This window comes from Portunus trituberculatus, chromosome 26 (assembly GCF_017591435.1).
Source record: "Portunus trituberculatus isolate SZX2019 chromosome 26, ASM1759143v1, whole genome shotgun sequence".
Lineage (NCBI taxonomy): Eukaryota > Metazoa > Arthropoda > Malacostraca > Decapoda > Portunidae > Portunus > Portunus trituberculatus.
In genome coordinates, this window is record NC_059280.1 from 4,451,728 (window position 1) to 4,466,207 (window position 14,480).

General features: G+C 43.3%; 1 protein-coding gene across 1 annotated transcript in view; it reads left to right on the plus strand.

Moving 5' to 3' along the window:
- Nucleotides 1-1,266: 1,266 nt before the first annotated feature.
- LOC123509075 overlaps nucleotides 1,267-14,480 on the plus strand; it is an 18,701-nt gene continuing 5,487 nt past the window's right edge. Inside the window, 4 exon segments of the mRNA XM_045263198.1 lie at nucleotides 1,267-1,365; nucleotides 10,038-10,439; nucleotides 11,345-11,572; nucleotides 14,253-14,480. The exon segment at nucleotides 14,253-14,480 is cut by the window's right edge and continues 378 nt beyond it. Of these exon segments, the coding sequence (XP_045119133.1) occupies nucleotides 10,368-10,439; nucleotides 11,345-11,572; nucleotides 14,253-14,480 (528 nt within the window). The 5' untranslated portion in view covers nucleotides 1,267-1,365; nucleotides 10,038-10,367.

The window sequence follows — 14,480 nt, forward strand, 5'->3', positions numbered from 1 at the left end:
TTGGTGGGTTTCAAAGGTGTTTAGTGGAAGTTATTGGTGTTTTGAAGGGTGTTTTGATGGTTCCAGTGGTAGTTTGACAGTTTAACATGCTGCAGTGGAAGTTATTGGTGTTTTTGAAGGGTGTTTTGATGGTTCCAGTGGTAGTTTGACAGTTTAACAGGCTGCAGTGGAAGTTATTGGTGTTTTGAAGGGTGTTTTGATGGTTCCAGTGGTAGTTTGACAGTTTAACAGGCTGCAGTGGAAGTTATTGGTGTTTTGAAGGGTGTTTTGATGGTTCCAGTGGTAGTTTGACAGTTTAACAGGCTGCAGTGGAAGTTATTGGTGTTTTGAAGGGTGTTTTGATGGTTCCAGTGGTAGTTTGACAGTTTAACAGGCTGCAGTGGAAGTTATTGGTGTTTTGAAGGGTGTTTTGATGGTTCCAGTGGTAGTTTGACAGTTTAACAGGCTGCAGTGGAAGTTATTGGTGTTTTGAAGGGTGTTTTGATGGTTCCAGTGGTAGTTTGACAGTTTAACAGGCTGCAGTGGAAGTTATTGGTGTTTTGAAGGGTGTTTTGATGGTTCCAGTGGTAGTTTGACAGTTTAACAGGCTGCAGTGGAAGTTATTGGGGTTTTGAAGAAAGTAGGGCTGGGTTGAAATTTGAGTTAGTAACCAACACTCAAATATACATCAAGAAGTGCGCTGAACATTGCCTGAATGAATTTTTTTCTACAATTGTTCTTATGGTTAGTGACAGCTTAGAGGAAATTGCTGAAATATATTATCTGCAACCTGTTCATTTATTTATCTGTCTATTTACTTATCTCTCCATTTATTTGTTAATTTGTTCAGTCATTTGTTTTCTATCTACCTATACACTATGAGATGGTTCAAACGAGACTATTTAACATATGAAGTCTAAGCCAAAGTTCAAATGTTACACAGTCTGAAAGGATCTTTCATTAATAATAAAGATTCATAAACCGTAATACCTTTCCATATATAAAATTCATTATCTATAAATTCATTTTATTAAATTGCATATCAAATACTTTCTTTTGAATTTAGTTATACACTAAATAATATCTTTAAGTGAATCCTAAACCAAAGTCAAAACGTAGAATCGGACAAAATTAATATAAACAATTATTTTATAGAGCAAACTGTCAACAATTTTATCATTCAAGTAATTACATCAAATATTTATTAATGTATTTTATTGTATCAGAGGTGACAAATATTCCTTATTGATAACAATGGCATCATGTAGACATTTAGAGCTATCCCTTGGCGACCATCTTGCTTGTTTACACTGCAGGGAAAGAGGGAGAAGAGGAGACGGTTTTGGCGGTTCCTGTCAGAGATTGAGAGTGATTTACATTGACAAGGTGCGTGAGTGTACGGAAATACCTGCCGCTTAGGTGTGTGTCACTCATTCACCCGGGAGTCACTGGTGTTGGCGGGTTTTGTTGTGTTTATAAGACTCATCGGAATGTTTATTGTTTTGTGTGTCTTTCCTTGTTTGTGTTGTTTAGCATTCCATCTCTCTCTCTCTCTCTCTCTCTCTCTCTCGTTGAATCAATCCTTAGGTAAAACGAATATGGAGCAGCGTTTTTTTTTTTTTTTTTTATTCTTTTTAATTTTCTTTATCTGTCAGTGTACAGTGTAAGGCAACCCTGGGTCCTGTGATGTGCTTCTTGTGTTTTTCTGGTGAGCAATGTAGTGAAAGGATTGGTGGTGGTGGTGGTGTGTGTGTGTGTGTGTGTGATTGCAGTCACAAATTAATATTTTTCGAGTTGACTTTTTTTTTAACTCCAGCTTGTGCCCAGCTCTCATTGCCGGCCATTTAGTGGGACCCGTGGTACGTGGCGGTGTTAGGGTGGGGGAGCAGTAGGTCAAGTAATGTGCGTTGCTGGTGCGGTGGAAATCATCAAAATCACTGGAAAAATCTCTGTAAATAATGTGATGGTGGCAGCGAGTGTTGCTTTATGTTGAGCAGTGTTGCCAATGGTTCGCAGCGTTTCTGGAGGTGACGATTCCTTCACTACGTTTTTGATGGTGTTGAAAATAGTTTGGTAAATAACTATAACAATTCCTTCCCCCTTGTCATCACCAGTGCCCTCCCCAAGATTAGCAAGCTTGGGGACCTTGAGGAAAAGGTTTTGGTGGGAAACATAGACCATTGTTTCATTTGAAAATCTAAGGGAAAATGCCATTATGTAGAAAAAAATAATGCAAAACATTGTTATTAACCAGCTGGGGGTGGGACAAGACCTGATCCCCCCTCCCCTTACCCCAGTGACTAACCTAACTTCATTTATAAACTCAGCACTTTAACCTAGCTAGGAGGTTGGAGGGCCTGTGCACTCCCCCAAGGTACTAACCAACCCCTTCCCTAACCTAACCTGACCTATCCTTAACCTGAAGGTCTTCCTCCATGAAACAAGTCACTCCAGCACTAGCTTTTCCAGCCCAGGTCACTGCGGCCTCCCCAGCGTCCCACCAGGTCACTGCGGCACCCCTGGCTGTGCACGTGTGGGACTGTGGGTGTTTTGTTTCTTTTTATAGTCAAAGTAAAAAGAAATGTGGAAAATGTATGCTTTCCATTCCATTCATAGACAGAAATAAGGAAATAACAATAGACTATTATGGGGAAAAAAACGACAATCATTTTTTTTCTTTTGTGTAAGAGAGGAGGACTGGCCAAAGGCAACAAAAAGATAAAAGAGAAAAAAAGGTCCACTCAGTCGCCAGTCTCTCTACAGAGCCAATAGTTAGCCAAGGGACAGGGACGAATGTCTTGAATGAAGGCAAGTCATAGGAAGTTGTAAGTACAGAAGCAGACAGGGAGTTCCAGAGTGTGCCAGAGAAAGGTATTGAAGACTGAGAGTACTGGTTAACTCTTGTATTAGAGAGTTGGGCAGAACTGGGATGAGAGGAAGAAAAAGCTTTGTGCAGTGAGGGTGGGGGAGGAGGGGAGGCATGCAGTTAGCAAAATCAGTAGAGCAGTTAGCATGAAAATAATGATAGAAAAGAGATGCAACATTCTGGTGGTGAGAAAGAGGCTGAAGACAGTCAGTCAGAGGAGGGGAGTTGATGAGAAGAAAAGCTTTTGATTCCACTCTATCTAGTAAAACTGTGACTGGAACCTCACAAACATGCCAAGAGTACTCCATACAAGGACTAATAAGGCCCTTGTACAGAATTAGCAGTTGGAGGTGCGAGAAAAACTGGCGGAGACACCACAGAACGCCTAACTTCATAGAAGCTGTTTTAGCATGAGATGAGATGTGAAGTTTGCAGTTAAAATTATGAGTAAAGGACAGACCGAGGATATTCAGTGTGGAAGAGGGAGACAGTTGAGTGTCATTGAAGAAGAGGGGATAGTTGTCTGGAAGGTTGTGTCCAGTTGATAGATGGAGAATTGACTTATGAGGCATTGAACACGACTAAGTTTTCTCTGAACCAATCAGGAATGTTAGATTAGAAGTCAGGTGTTTTTCGGCCCCACGGTTGTTTTGGTGTGGAAACACAAGATGGCCTGAATCAGCATGACAAGAAGCTGCATCAAATGGCAGTTTCACCACGGCTTCCTTCCCGTGTGCTGCCTGTTCGGCCCAGGTACAGCCAAGGCAGCAGGCGATATTTGTGTGACCTGCGGCAACACCAAACTTGTGCCTCTGGTGTTTCTCAGAAGGATTACCGATGAATGGTCCACGGTCAACTTAAAAACATTGGTCCTGTGTCAAGTGGTCACCGTCACAAATCATTGGTACAGAATATTACACATTTTTCAGTTTGTTGTGTCCATATTTTGCATGTTCGGCATCTGTGATGTAAATGCTGGCATTGATATTCCTGCAGTTATCAGTGCATACAGGTATCAGGTTTCTAGTGAGGAATAATAACCATTGACTATTATTTCATCACAGACGTAAATTTTGAACCTTTATTTGTGCATTACAGGTGATGTCACCTGTGGACCACTTCACTCCTGTAGTTTGACAGCTTTCTCTGTGTTGTAAACCTTTCATTAGTGTGTTGTTGAATGGCTTAGCTGTTCATGGTCAAAGAGGAGCATTAGTTTTAACAAAAGTAATGAATTGGTAATTTTGTCACTACACAGAATACATTGCTAGTTAGAAAAATGCTTCAGTCTTTGCCAGTGGTATTGGTATTGAAAAAAAAAAAAATAAATAAATAAAAAAAAAACAACACTTATGAAACTTCATGGTGCGTGATATGGTTGGTGTGTGTTGGCAGCAGCTGTTGCAATGAACAACAGTGTTACTTTCCACCAATGTTATTTAAACACTGTTTCTCATACTAGTTCCATAAATAAACAAAGAAGCCGGATCGTGACCAGAGTTGAGGGCCGGAGTGACCAGGGTTGGGGTCTGGAGTGACCAGGGTTGAGGGCTAGAGTGACCAGGGTTGGGGGCCGGAGTGACCAGGGTTGGGGGCCGGAGTGACCAGGGTTGGGGGCTAGAGACCAGGGTTGGGGGCCGGAGTGACCAGGGTTGGGGGCTGGAGTGACCAGGGTTGGGGGCCGGAGTGATTAGGGTTGGGAGCTGGAGTGACCAGGGTTGGGGGCCGGAGTGACTAGGGTTGGGGGCCGGAGTGACTAGCAGGTAGAGACTTAAAAGCTTCATCTGTGACATATTGAGAGTTCTCAACTTTTGAGTTTCCAGTTCTCACTTTTCTCTGTAAGATGGCCAAGAGAGTTCAGCTTTAGAGCCAGAAGAGATGGCAGTGGTGCTGTCAGGATGAAATAAAGGAGGGAAAGATGAAGGAAAGTTATTGGAGATGTTTTTGGCCAGATGCCAGAAGTTTTAAGGGGAGTTTGAGTTTGAAAGATTTTGACATTTTCTCTTTGTGAAGGAATGTTTGGCAAGTTGAAGAACAGACTTGGCATGATTCTGGGTAGAAATATAAAGTGCATGAGATTCAGGAGATGAAAGGCTCAAGTACCTTTTGTGGGCAACCTCTGTATCATGTATAGCACGAGAACAGGCTGAGTTAAACCAAGGTTTAGAAGGTTTAGGTTGAGAAAAAGAATGAGGAATGTACGCCTCCATGCCAGACACTAACACCTTTGTTATGCGTTCACCACAAAGAGATGGCTCTCCGACACGGAAGCAGTAATCATTCCAGGGAAAATCAGCATAATACCTCCTCAGGTCCCCCCAGCTGGCAGAGGCACCTTTGCTTTGGGGGATTCTGAGGAGGGATTGGAGAAATAGGACAAGATAGGATGAGGTGAGCTGTGTTAACAAACACTACTGGTTTGCGTTTTTTTAGTTGTTTTTGTTGCCCTTGGCCAGCTTTGCTCTTTTACACATACAGAAGGTACGCACCGTATCTGACGACACTCAGGACACACGGGCACATGAGGCACCCACATTTCAGCAAGTCAAATTCAGAAATAGTTTTTAGTGTCTTTAAACACAGTACAGTGTATGAAGCAATCCAGCAGCACATTGCACCTGTGGAACACATTGATGCCAAAGCAATGTCAGCCTCAAGTTGTGGGCAGTGTGGGGCTGGGCAGCGAAGGTTAGCTTTACCTTTCCTTGCACTCTTCACTTGGTCTTCTTGCTGTGGCCAGACATGTATATTTTTTTCCATGTGTGTTGGCCTTGAATCCCTTGCTGGTGCTGTACTGCCATGCTCCTTGACATAATGTACCACTTGTACTGTGTAGGAGGCTGTGTAGCTCCAATCTTTTCCTGCTGCTGCCATAACAGTGAGGGTGTTGAATGTTGATGTGTGGTGTTGTGATCATGAACTTGTTACTCCTCACCATCATGGCACTGAGTCAGGGTGCTGATCCGCTGATATTTATGAGTACAAACATGCATCACAGCCTCACAGGTTACACTGCTTTCATTTTCACGATGATTTGTTTTTAAACTAATAATACTGGCAACAACAACACTACCAGCTGTACAATAGTGATGCATGTAGTGAGGGTGGTGGAGGTACTAGTGGTGAGCAGGGTCAGTGAGTGTCAGGGAGAAGGTGAGCCCACAGGGAGTCTCTACTTACCACATGGGACACAGGGCAATTGTTTGAGCCATAGTTTGGGAGAAAGGTGTGTCCCGTATGCCGTCAAATACAGTAGATGATAACAAAGAAAAGAAAGAAAAGAAGAATGTGAACTAAGCCTGGAGTTACATATGGGAGTGATGGTGGTGGTGGTGGTGCGTATTCTTTTAAAAGGTTCACTTAATCACTATCTCCACCATGCAAACTAGGGAGCCACAGTATAAAAAGGTTGTGTGTGTGTGTGTGTGTGTGTGTGTGGTGAATTTGACAAGAATGATGGAGAGTAGTGTTGTGGTGAGTGTAGCAGGGTTGTCATGGAGTAGAGGTGAGTGAGGTGGTGGAGATAGAGAGACAGTGTTGACAGAGCTTGCATCAAATTATTCCTCTACTTGAACCTTTCCTCTCTCAATGTGTACCTCCACCTTCCCTTCTTTTGTCCTCCCCTCCTTCCAGCATCCATTTTTCTTCTCTCCAGCTTTCCTTTCTCCAGTAGTAGTAGTAGTAGTAGCAGTGGTGGAGGTGTACACTGTGGCAGGCAGTAGTGAGTGGCAAGGGACAGGGGTTGGTGGTGTGACAGATGATGAAGTTTGAGTGAGTGCCAGCAGGGACAGTGGAACAGACTTAACCCCTTCAGTACTGTACCTCATTCTCATATTCATTCTGGTTACTATTTGGTGATTCTTTACTGATTCAGAGATTTATGTAGGGGATTAAAATAGTGAAGACTGTGGCCATTAATCTTCTGCCCTCCATAGACCCTTCCTAATGTCAATGAAATGGTCTAATGGTACACAGATCTCAAGGTAAAAATGTGTCCTAGTACTGAAGAGGTTAACAGGCTTGCTGAGGCTAAATATGTATGTATATTTGAAGGTACACCACAAACAGCATCATTGTGCTGATGGCACACACACACACACACACACACACACACACACACACACACACACACACACACACACACACACACACACACACACACACGTAGTGTAGTGGTTAGCATGCTCGACTCACACTCGAGAGGGTCCGGGTTCGAATCCCGGAGACGGCGAGGCAAATGGGCAAGCCTCTTAATGTGTGGGGTGTGTTCACCTAGCAGTAAAATAGGTACGGGGTGTAACTGGAGGGGTTGTGGCCTCGCTTTCCCGGTGTGTATGGAGTGTGTTGTGGTCTCAGTCCTACCCGAAGATCAGTCTATGAGCTCTGAGCTCGCTCCTTAATGGGGAAGACTGGCTGGGTGACCAGCAAATGACCGAGGTGAATTACACACACACACACACACACACACACACACACACACACACACACACACACACACACACACACACACACACACACACACACACACACACACACACACACACACACACACACACACACACACACACACACACACACACATGGCACTCACAATGAATCAGTGCCACAGCCTATGACACACTCCACACTCTCCTGTGACCTTCTGGACTGTGTCAAGGCCACCTCCACCAGGCAGTCACACACAGTATAACCTGTGTCTGGACCAGTGCTTCCCTACCTGTGCTATGAAGGCCTGCCAGGTGCCACATTACCACTTTCAGGACAACATATGATTTTAGTGAAGTTAGATTAATTTACTTCTCAGAAAACAAGATTATTGGCTCACACAAGATAATGTGGTGTGGATCAGCGGGGGGCACATGCATCCCTCGAATTAAACTGAGTTGTGCTCCTCGTTGTTTGTTGATTTGTGTGTTCATCCTGTCAGTAAAGTGATAGTCGCTGGAACTGAGTTGTCTGGAACCAGGTGGTGCACGGGGACTGTACCACACCCCACAGTGGTACTCACTCAGGAAAGTTTGGAAGCAGTGGTACAGACCATAGGAACAGTTGTGGTGCCCCCCGGTCCCTGTGGTAAGAGTGCTCAACACAGGCTCACTGGACAACTGCTCAGTACAAGTTGGTGCCAGGCAGGTCAGTGCCAGTGTGGCTGAGGTCACTTGGTTCATCCTCCTCTTTGGGAAGTCTGCTTGTCAGGTTAAAAATTGTTGCCAAAGCATTTCATAAGGTTTGGAGTGTTACAGTAGTAGTAGTGGTAGTAGTAGTAGTAGTGGTGGTGGTGGTGGTGGTGTTGGTGTTGGTAGTAGTAGTAGTAAGCTGTGTATCAAATGTAGAGTTATTTATTTGTGTATTTTTGATGTAAGAGGGAAGTCCAGCCAATGCCAAAACAAATGAATTGATAAGAGGGCCCAGTGGGAGGAGGCGGCCCCTCAGGAAGTTCAGTAGGTAGTCGGAAGGTGACACTGAGGAAGGTGTAAGAGTCTTTTTATTTACAGTGGTACTTCCACATACAAATTCAATTCATTCCGTGACGATCATTGTATATAGAAAAAATTGTATATCAAATCAATTTTTCCCATAGAAATTAATGGAAATAGAATTAATTTGTTCTAGTGATATGAATTTACCCCTCCCAAAATTAACATGCTTTAAATACCAACCAAATATAGATTTAGTATAAGATAAATACAGTGTTTATTGTATGCATGATATAAATGAACTATATTGCTCAAAATAACAACTTAACTCATAAACTCGGGACACATCGATAGACATTCATCACACAAGACTCAGGGCACGTCCATAGACACTCAGGCTTTTTACGGCTATAATTTGGCTATTTTCTTCCTGTTTTCTTTGCTTGTGAGGTGGCAACACTCATCAGGAGTAAACATATGCTCTACGTCACTGTGTCACCAACTCCCACGATGGATGGTGGGAGCGACACTGATTTCACTGTCTGATTCCGCCACCTCTCCTGCGTGCCTTACTTCTATACCTCGGCTCTCTCGCCATGTTGCAGGGAGACAACTTTTGAATGAGAGTGGTATCAGAACAGGAGAGAGAGAGAGAGAGGAGAGAGGATACAAGGGGCATGTTTTCTATCGCTCTAGCCAAGGCCGCTAAACCCGATCGGACTCAAGGCCACGAACTCCAATAATACCACCTCATTCAAGCTGTGATATTTTGTTTTTTTGTAGTGCAGTTGCTTGTGGGCAGAACACCATTTGTACTCACTCGTTTATTGAATTTCCAAGTGTAATCAGTATGTGAATATAGGCTACTTTGTGTGTGTCTCGCCAAACCTGCCAAGTTAGTGTGAGCGAAAACTCCCAACTTGCATTCGTACTTAGCGACGCTGTGACAGAACTTTGTATATGTAGTACGGAGGAGGAATTGGCGAGTTACCCATGCCTTACTATTGGCACGCCACATGCCACACACTGATGGCTATTTGTATCTAAAAAATATCTTTGTATTTTGAGGCGTAAATTATATGAAATTTTTCGTCGTATATCAAAAAAATCGTATGTTGGAGCATTTGTATCTCGAAGTATTACTGTATTTATTTATTTTTGTCAATTTGAATTTTGCATAAAGAATGCATGTGTGTGTAGATGCATGTAGTGTTGTGTGAGGGAAGAGAGTTGTGTTAGGAGGGCAGGCTGTGACTCCCCTCCTGTTGTGAGGTACAGTGGGAAATGTTTAGTGAGGTCACAGCTTCCCTAATGGTAAGTTAACACCACCACCACCACCACCACCACCACCAGTGCTACCACACCTCACTGGGACTAATTAGTGTTTCCGCAGGTGTCTACTGCCTCCTCGTTTTATCATTGTTGTTGTTGTTGTTGTTGTTGTTGTTGTTGTTGTTGTTGTTGTTGTTCTTACCACCACTGGGAGGGAAAGCAGCACAGGAGCATTATCATAGTACAGGAAGGGCAGGATAGGTTAGGTTGGGTTGGGTTGGGTTGGGTTAGGTTAGGTTAGGTTAGGTTAGGTCAGGTCAGGTCAGGTCAGGTCAGGTCAGGGTTAGATTAGACTAGGGTTTTTATTATCATATTGTTTGTAGAGGAGGATGTTACTTGACTGTGTGTGTGTGTGTGTGTGTGTGTGTGTGTGTGTGTGTGTGTGTGTGTGTGTGTGTGTGTGTGTTACAGGTTGCTAATTGTTGTGTTTTATTGTTTTGCAGGAAGTTGAGTTGACACGGAGGCTGCAACACTACCAAGCTGTCTGTCTGTCTGTGTGTGTGTTGCAGGGATACACTGACTGACTGAGATATAGAGTCGGCACAGACATAGAGAGACAGACAGACAGATAAACAGAAACAGAAGAAAGACAAACAGACAGACAACATTTAAACAGATAGACACACATAAACAAACAGACAGACAGACAGACAGACAGACAGACAAATAGAAAAAAGGGAAAAAGACAAAAGGAAGAAAATTAAGAAGATATGTAACAAAAGAAAGGACAAAAAAAAATAGACAGACAGACAGACAGACGGACAGACACAGCCATGGCCGCCACAGACAGCAGTGAACAGCAATTACGTTTTCGCTGGAATGACCACCCACAGCATCTGTCCAAGGTAAGAACAAGTGTCTCCTCTGTCTGTCCACCTCACTAGTGCAAGAGTCAGTCAGTCAGTCAGTCAGTCAGTCAGTCAGTCAGTCAGTCTGTCAGTCAGTACCTTCACTCACTCACCACTATTCTGTCCACCTCAATAGTGCAAGAGTTCACTTATGTCAAAATTTTTTTTCATATACCTTTGAAAATCACAATAATTTCCACTACAGCCTGTTAAAAGTACAGAATACATATTAAACTATCACTGCAACCTTCAGAACACCAATAACTTCCACTGCAGCCTGTTAAACTGTCAAACTATCACTGGAACCATCAAAACACCCTTCAAAACACCAACAACTTCCACTGCAGCCTGTTAAACTGTCAAACTATCACTGGAACCATCAAAACACCCTTCAAAACACCAACAACTTCCACTGCAGCCTGTTAAACTGTCAAACTATCACTGGAACCATCAAAACTCCCTTCAAAACACCAATAACTTCCACTGCAGCCTGTTAAACTGTCAAACTACCACTGGAACCATCAAAACACTGATAACTTCCATTGCAGCCTGTTAAACTGTCAAACTATCACTGGAACCATCAAAACACCCTTCAGAACACCAATAACTTCCACTGCAGCCTGTTAAACTGTCAAACTATCACTGGAACCATCAAAACACCCTTCAAAACACCAACAACTTCCACTGCAGCCTGTTAAACTCTCAAACTACCACTAGAACCACACAAAACACCTTTCAAAACACCAATAACTTCCACTAAACACCCTTTGAAACCCTGAAACAATCACTGGAACCATTAAAACACCAGTAGCTTCCACTAGGACCCTCAAACTATCACTGGAACCATCAAAACACCCTTCAAAACACACCACCATCCCTTCAACAAGAGCCTCACCCCACAGGTCCTAACACTACAGAGAGTGCAAGAGAGATACTGTGACATCACCCTTGTCTCTGAGGACGGCTTCATCACCAAGGCTCACCAGGCAGTGTTAGTGTCCTGTTCCTCCTACTTTGAGAGAGTGCTGGGTGAAGTAAGGCAGGACCAGCATCCGATGGTGGTACTGAGGGGTGCTAACCTGCAGCAGTTGACATGCCTCCTCGATTTCATGTACCAAGGGAACCTACAGGTGGGTTTGTGGTGTTTATTGAAGTGGTTGGGGTGTTTTTTTGGGGTGTTTTGGGTGTGTTTTGAGTGTTTTGTGTGTGTTTTGTGTATTTGGGATGTGTTTTGAGTGTGTTTTGAGTGTTTTGTGTGTTTGGGATGTGTTTTGGGTGTGTTTTGAGTGTTTTGTGTGTTTGGGATGTGTTTTGTGTGTGTTTTGGGTGTGTTTTGACTGTTTTGTGTGTTTGGGATGTGTTTTTGGGTGTGTTTTGAGTGTTTTGTGTGTTTGGGATGTGTTTTGGGTGTGTTTTGAGTGTTTTGTGTGTTTGGGATGTGTTTTGAGTGTTTTGTGTGTTTTGTGTGTTTTGAGTGTTTTGGGTGTGTTTTGGGTGTTTGGGATGTGTTTTGAGTGTTTTGTGTGTTTTGTGTGTTTTGAGTGTTTTTGGGTGTGTTTTGAGTGTTTTGTGTGTTTGGGATGTGTTTTGGGTGTGTTTTGAGTGTTTTGTGTGTTTTGAGTGTTTTGTGTGTTTTGAGTGTTTTGTGTGTTTTGTGTGTGTTTTGAGTGTTTTGTGTGTTTGGGATGTGTTTTGGGGTGTTTGGGTGTGTCGTGATCCGATCTGTTGCACCATGTTGCATGCCTCTGTGGCTACTGGTTATGGACACTCCAATGAAATTTTCTTGCTTTACTTAAATCACTACTAGTAATACATACACCTGCAATACGTCTCCGACAATGAACACCCTTCAAGAATACATACTGTCTATATACCACATGTGAAAATGACTGCGAGCTTCAAACACAACAAACACGTAAATTTGCTCACCAAAGCCTTTCGTTCTCTTCACTGGACAGTATATCCTATATATCTGCGGTACAAAGATCTCAATTACTTCAAATATAACACTCAGTGAGATATAATATAGGCATTACAGTGATGTACTCATTAAACCTCATGTGCCGCTCATAAGTAATATATCTGCGTTACTGCGACTTCCTCCTAACTTGACACCTATCCGCATCACGGCGATTTGCTCATAACACTCAAGATATTGATGCCAGAAATACATTATACAGACACGACACTTACTCGACACGGCGATGTTCTCACAGCACTCACAGCATAACAGAACGACATGCCACAGCCACAACAACGACTCCTTCCATAACCACTACGTGACCAAATATCAAAATATCAAATGTTGACACCTGATCGCTATTCCTCCACCATTCTAATATTAATTACTGAATTACTTGTTTTCAAGACTGCATTACAACTTCCAACTCCACTTCACTGTTACAAGACTCCGTTCCGCAGCCTCTCGGAGACCTCCATTCTTCCTCCCTTGCTATAATCTCCGCTGCTCTAATAATAATCCCCTTCTCTCTCAATATCCTTGCTTATGTACTCCAGGATGCCCCACGTACATGACCCGCCCTTAGGTGTGTCCATATGTATAGTCTCACCACTCAGAATGAAACAGGGGCGGAATCTTACCACTGAGAACAACAAGGCGGAGTTTGGGATACGAGGGGAAACACGATGGCCAGGTCAAGTGTCTTCTTTCCCCTCCTTCGTACACAGTGCCCAAACAGAACGACTCTCTCTCTCTCTCTGTCTGTCTGTCTGTCTGTGTCATCTGCCCCATTCACGCGGTCAAAGTTTCTAACCTTTTTCCTTGAGGCCCGTCTGCTTGTGCCTAACAACAGCTTTGATGGTTTTCCTGTTTTCTCCATTACATATATTTCAATTCTTCTTTCTCCATCGTCATGTATGCAGGTGTACCATATCACAGGTGTGTTCTGGGTGGGTTTGGAGTGTTTTGTGTGTTTGGAATGTGTTTTGGGTATGTTTTTTGGGTGTTTGGGGTGTTTTGGGTGTGTTTTGAGTATGTGTTTGGGTGTGTTTTGGGTTGGTTTGGAATGTTTTGTGTGTTTGAGTGTGTTTTGGGTGTGTTTTGGAGTGTTTGGGGTGTTTTGGGTGGGTTTGGAATGTTTTGTGTGTTTGAGTGTGTTTTGGGTGTGTTTTGGGTGTGTTTTTTGGTGTTTGAATGTGTTTGAGTTCATTTGGAGTGTTTTGTGTGTTTGAATGTGTTTGAGTTCATTTTAGTGCTGTTTTGGGTGTGTTTTGGGGGGTTTGTGGGTGTTTTGGGTGGGTTTTGGGATGTGTTTGGAGTGTTGCGTGTGTTTGGGGATGTTTGAATCCATTTTGGGGTGTTTGAGGGTGTTTTGGTGTGTTTGGAGTGTTTTATGTGTTTTGGATGTGTTTGAGTGTATTTTGGGGATATTTTGAGGGTTAAGTTAGGTTATGTAATGTTTGGGTGTTTGAGTGTGTTTTGGGATGTTTTATGTGTTTTGAGTGTGTTTTGTGTGATTTGAGTGTGTTTGGTGGGCTGTTTGGATGGGCTTTGCATGTGTTTTGGTGTGTGAGTGGTTTGGGTGTATTTTAGGTTTTTGTGTGTGTTTTGGGTGTGTTTGGGGTGTGTTGGATGTGTTTTGAATGTATTTGGGTGTGTTTGGATGTGTTTTGAATGTATTTGAGCGTGTTTGGGTGTATTTAGGTAAGTTTTGGGTATGTTAAGTGTGTTTAGATTTGTTTTGAGTGTTATAGATGTGTGTGTGTGTGTGTGTGTGTGTGTGTGTGTGTGTGTGTGTGTGTGTGTGTGTGTGTGTCATCCCTCACCACCACTCCTCCCTCACTCCACAGGTTGACCAGCACTTGATCGAGCCAGTACTGGAGGTGGCAGATCTTCTTGGCGTCAAGGGCTTGGCTGGCATTCGCTCAAACCCAACCATTCAGAAGTTCATGGCCACTCCCACCACCACCACCACCACCACTGATCCCACCCCTGCCACCAATGCGAACATAAATCCCACTGCTGCCACCAATGTTACTAATCCCACCCCTGCCACCACTTGCCTGCAGGACCTCCCC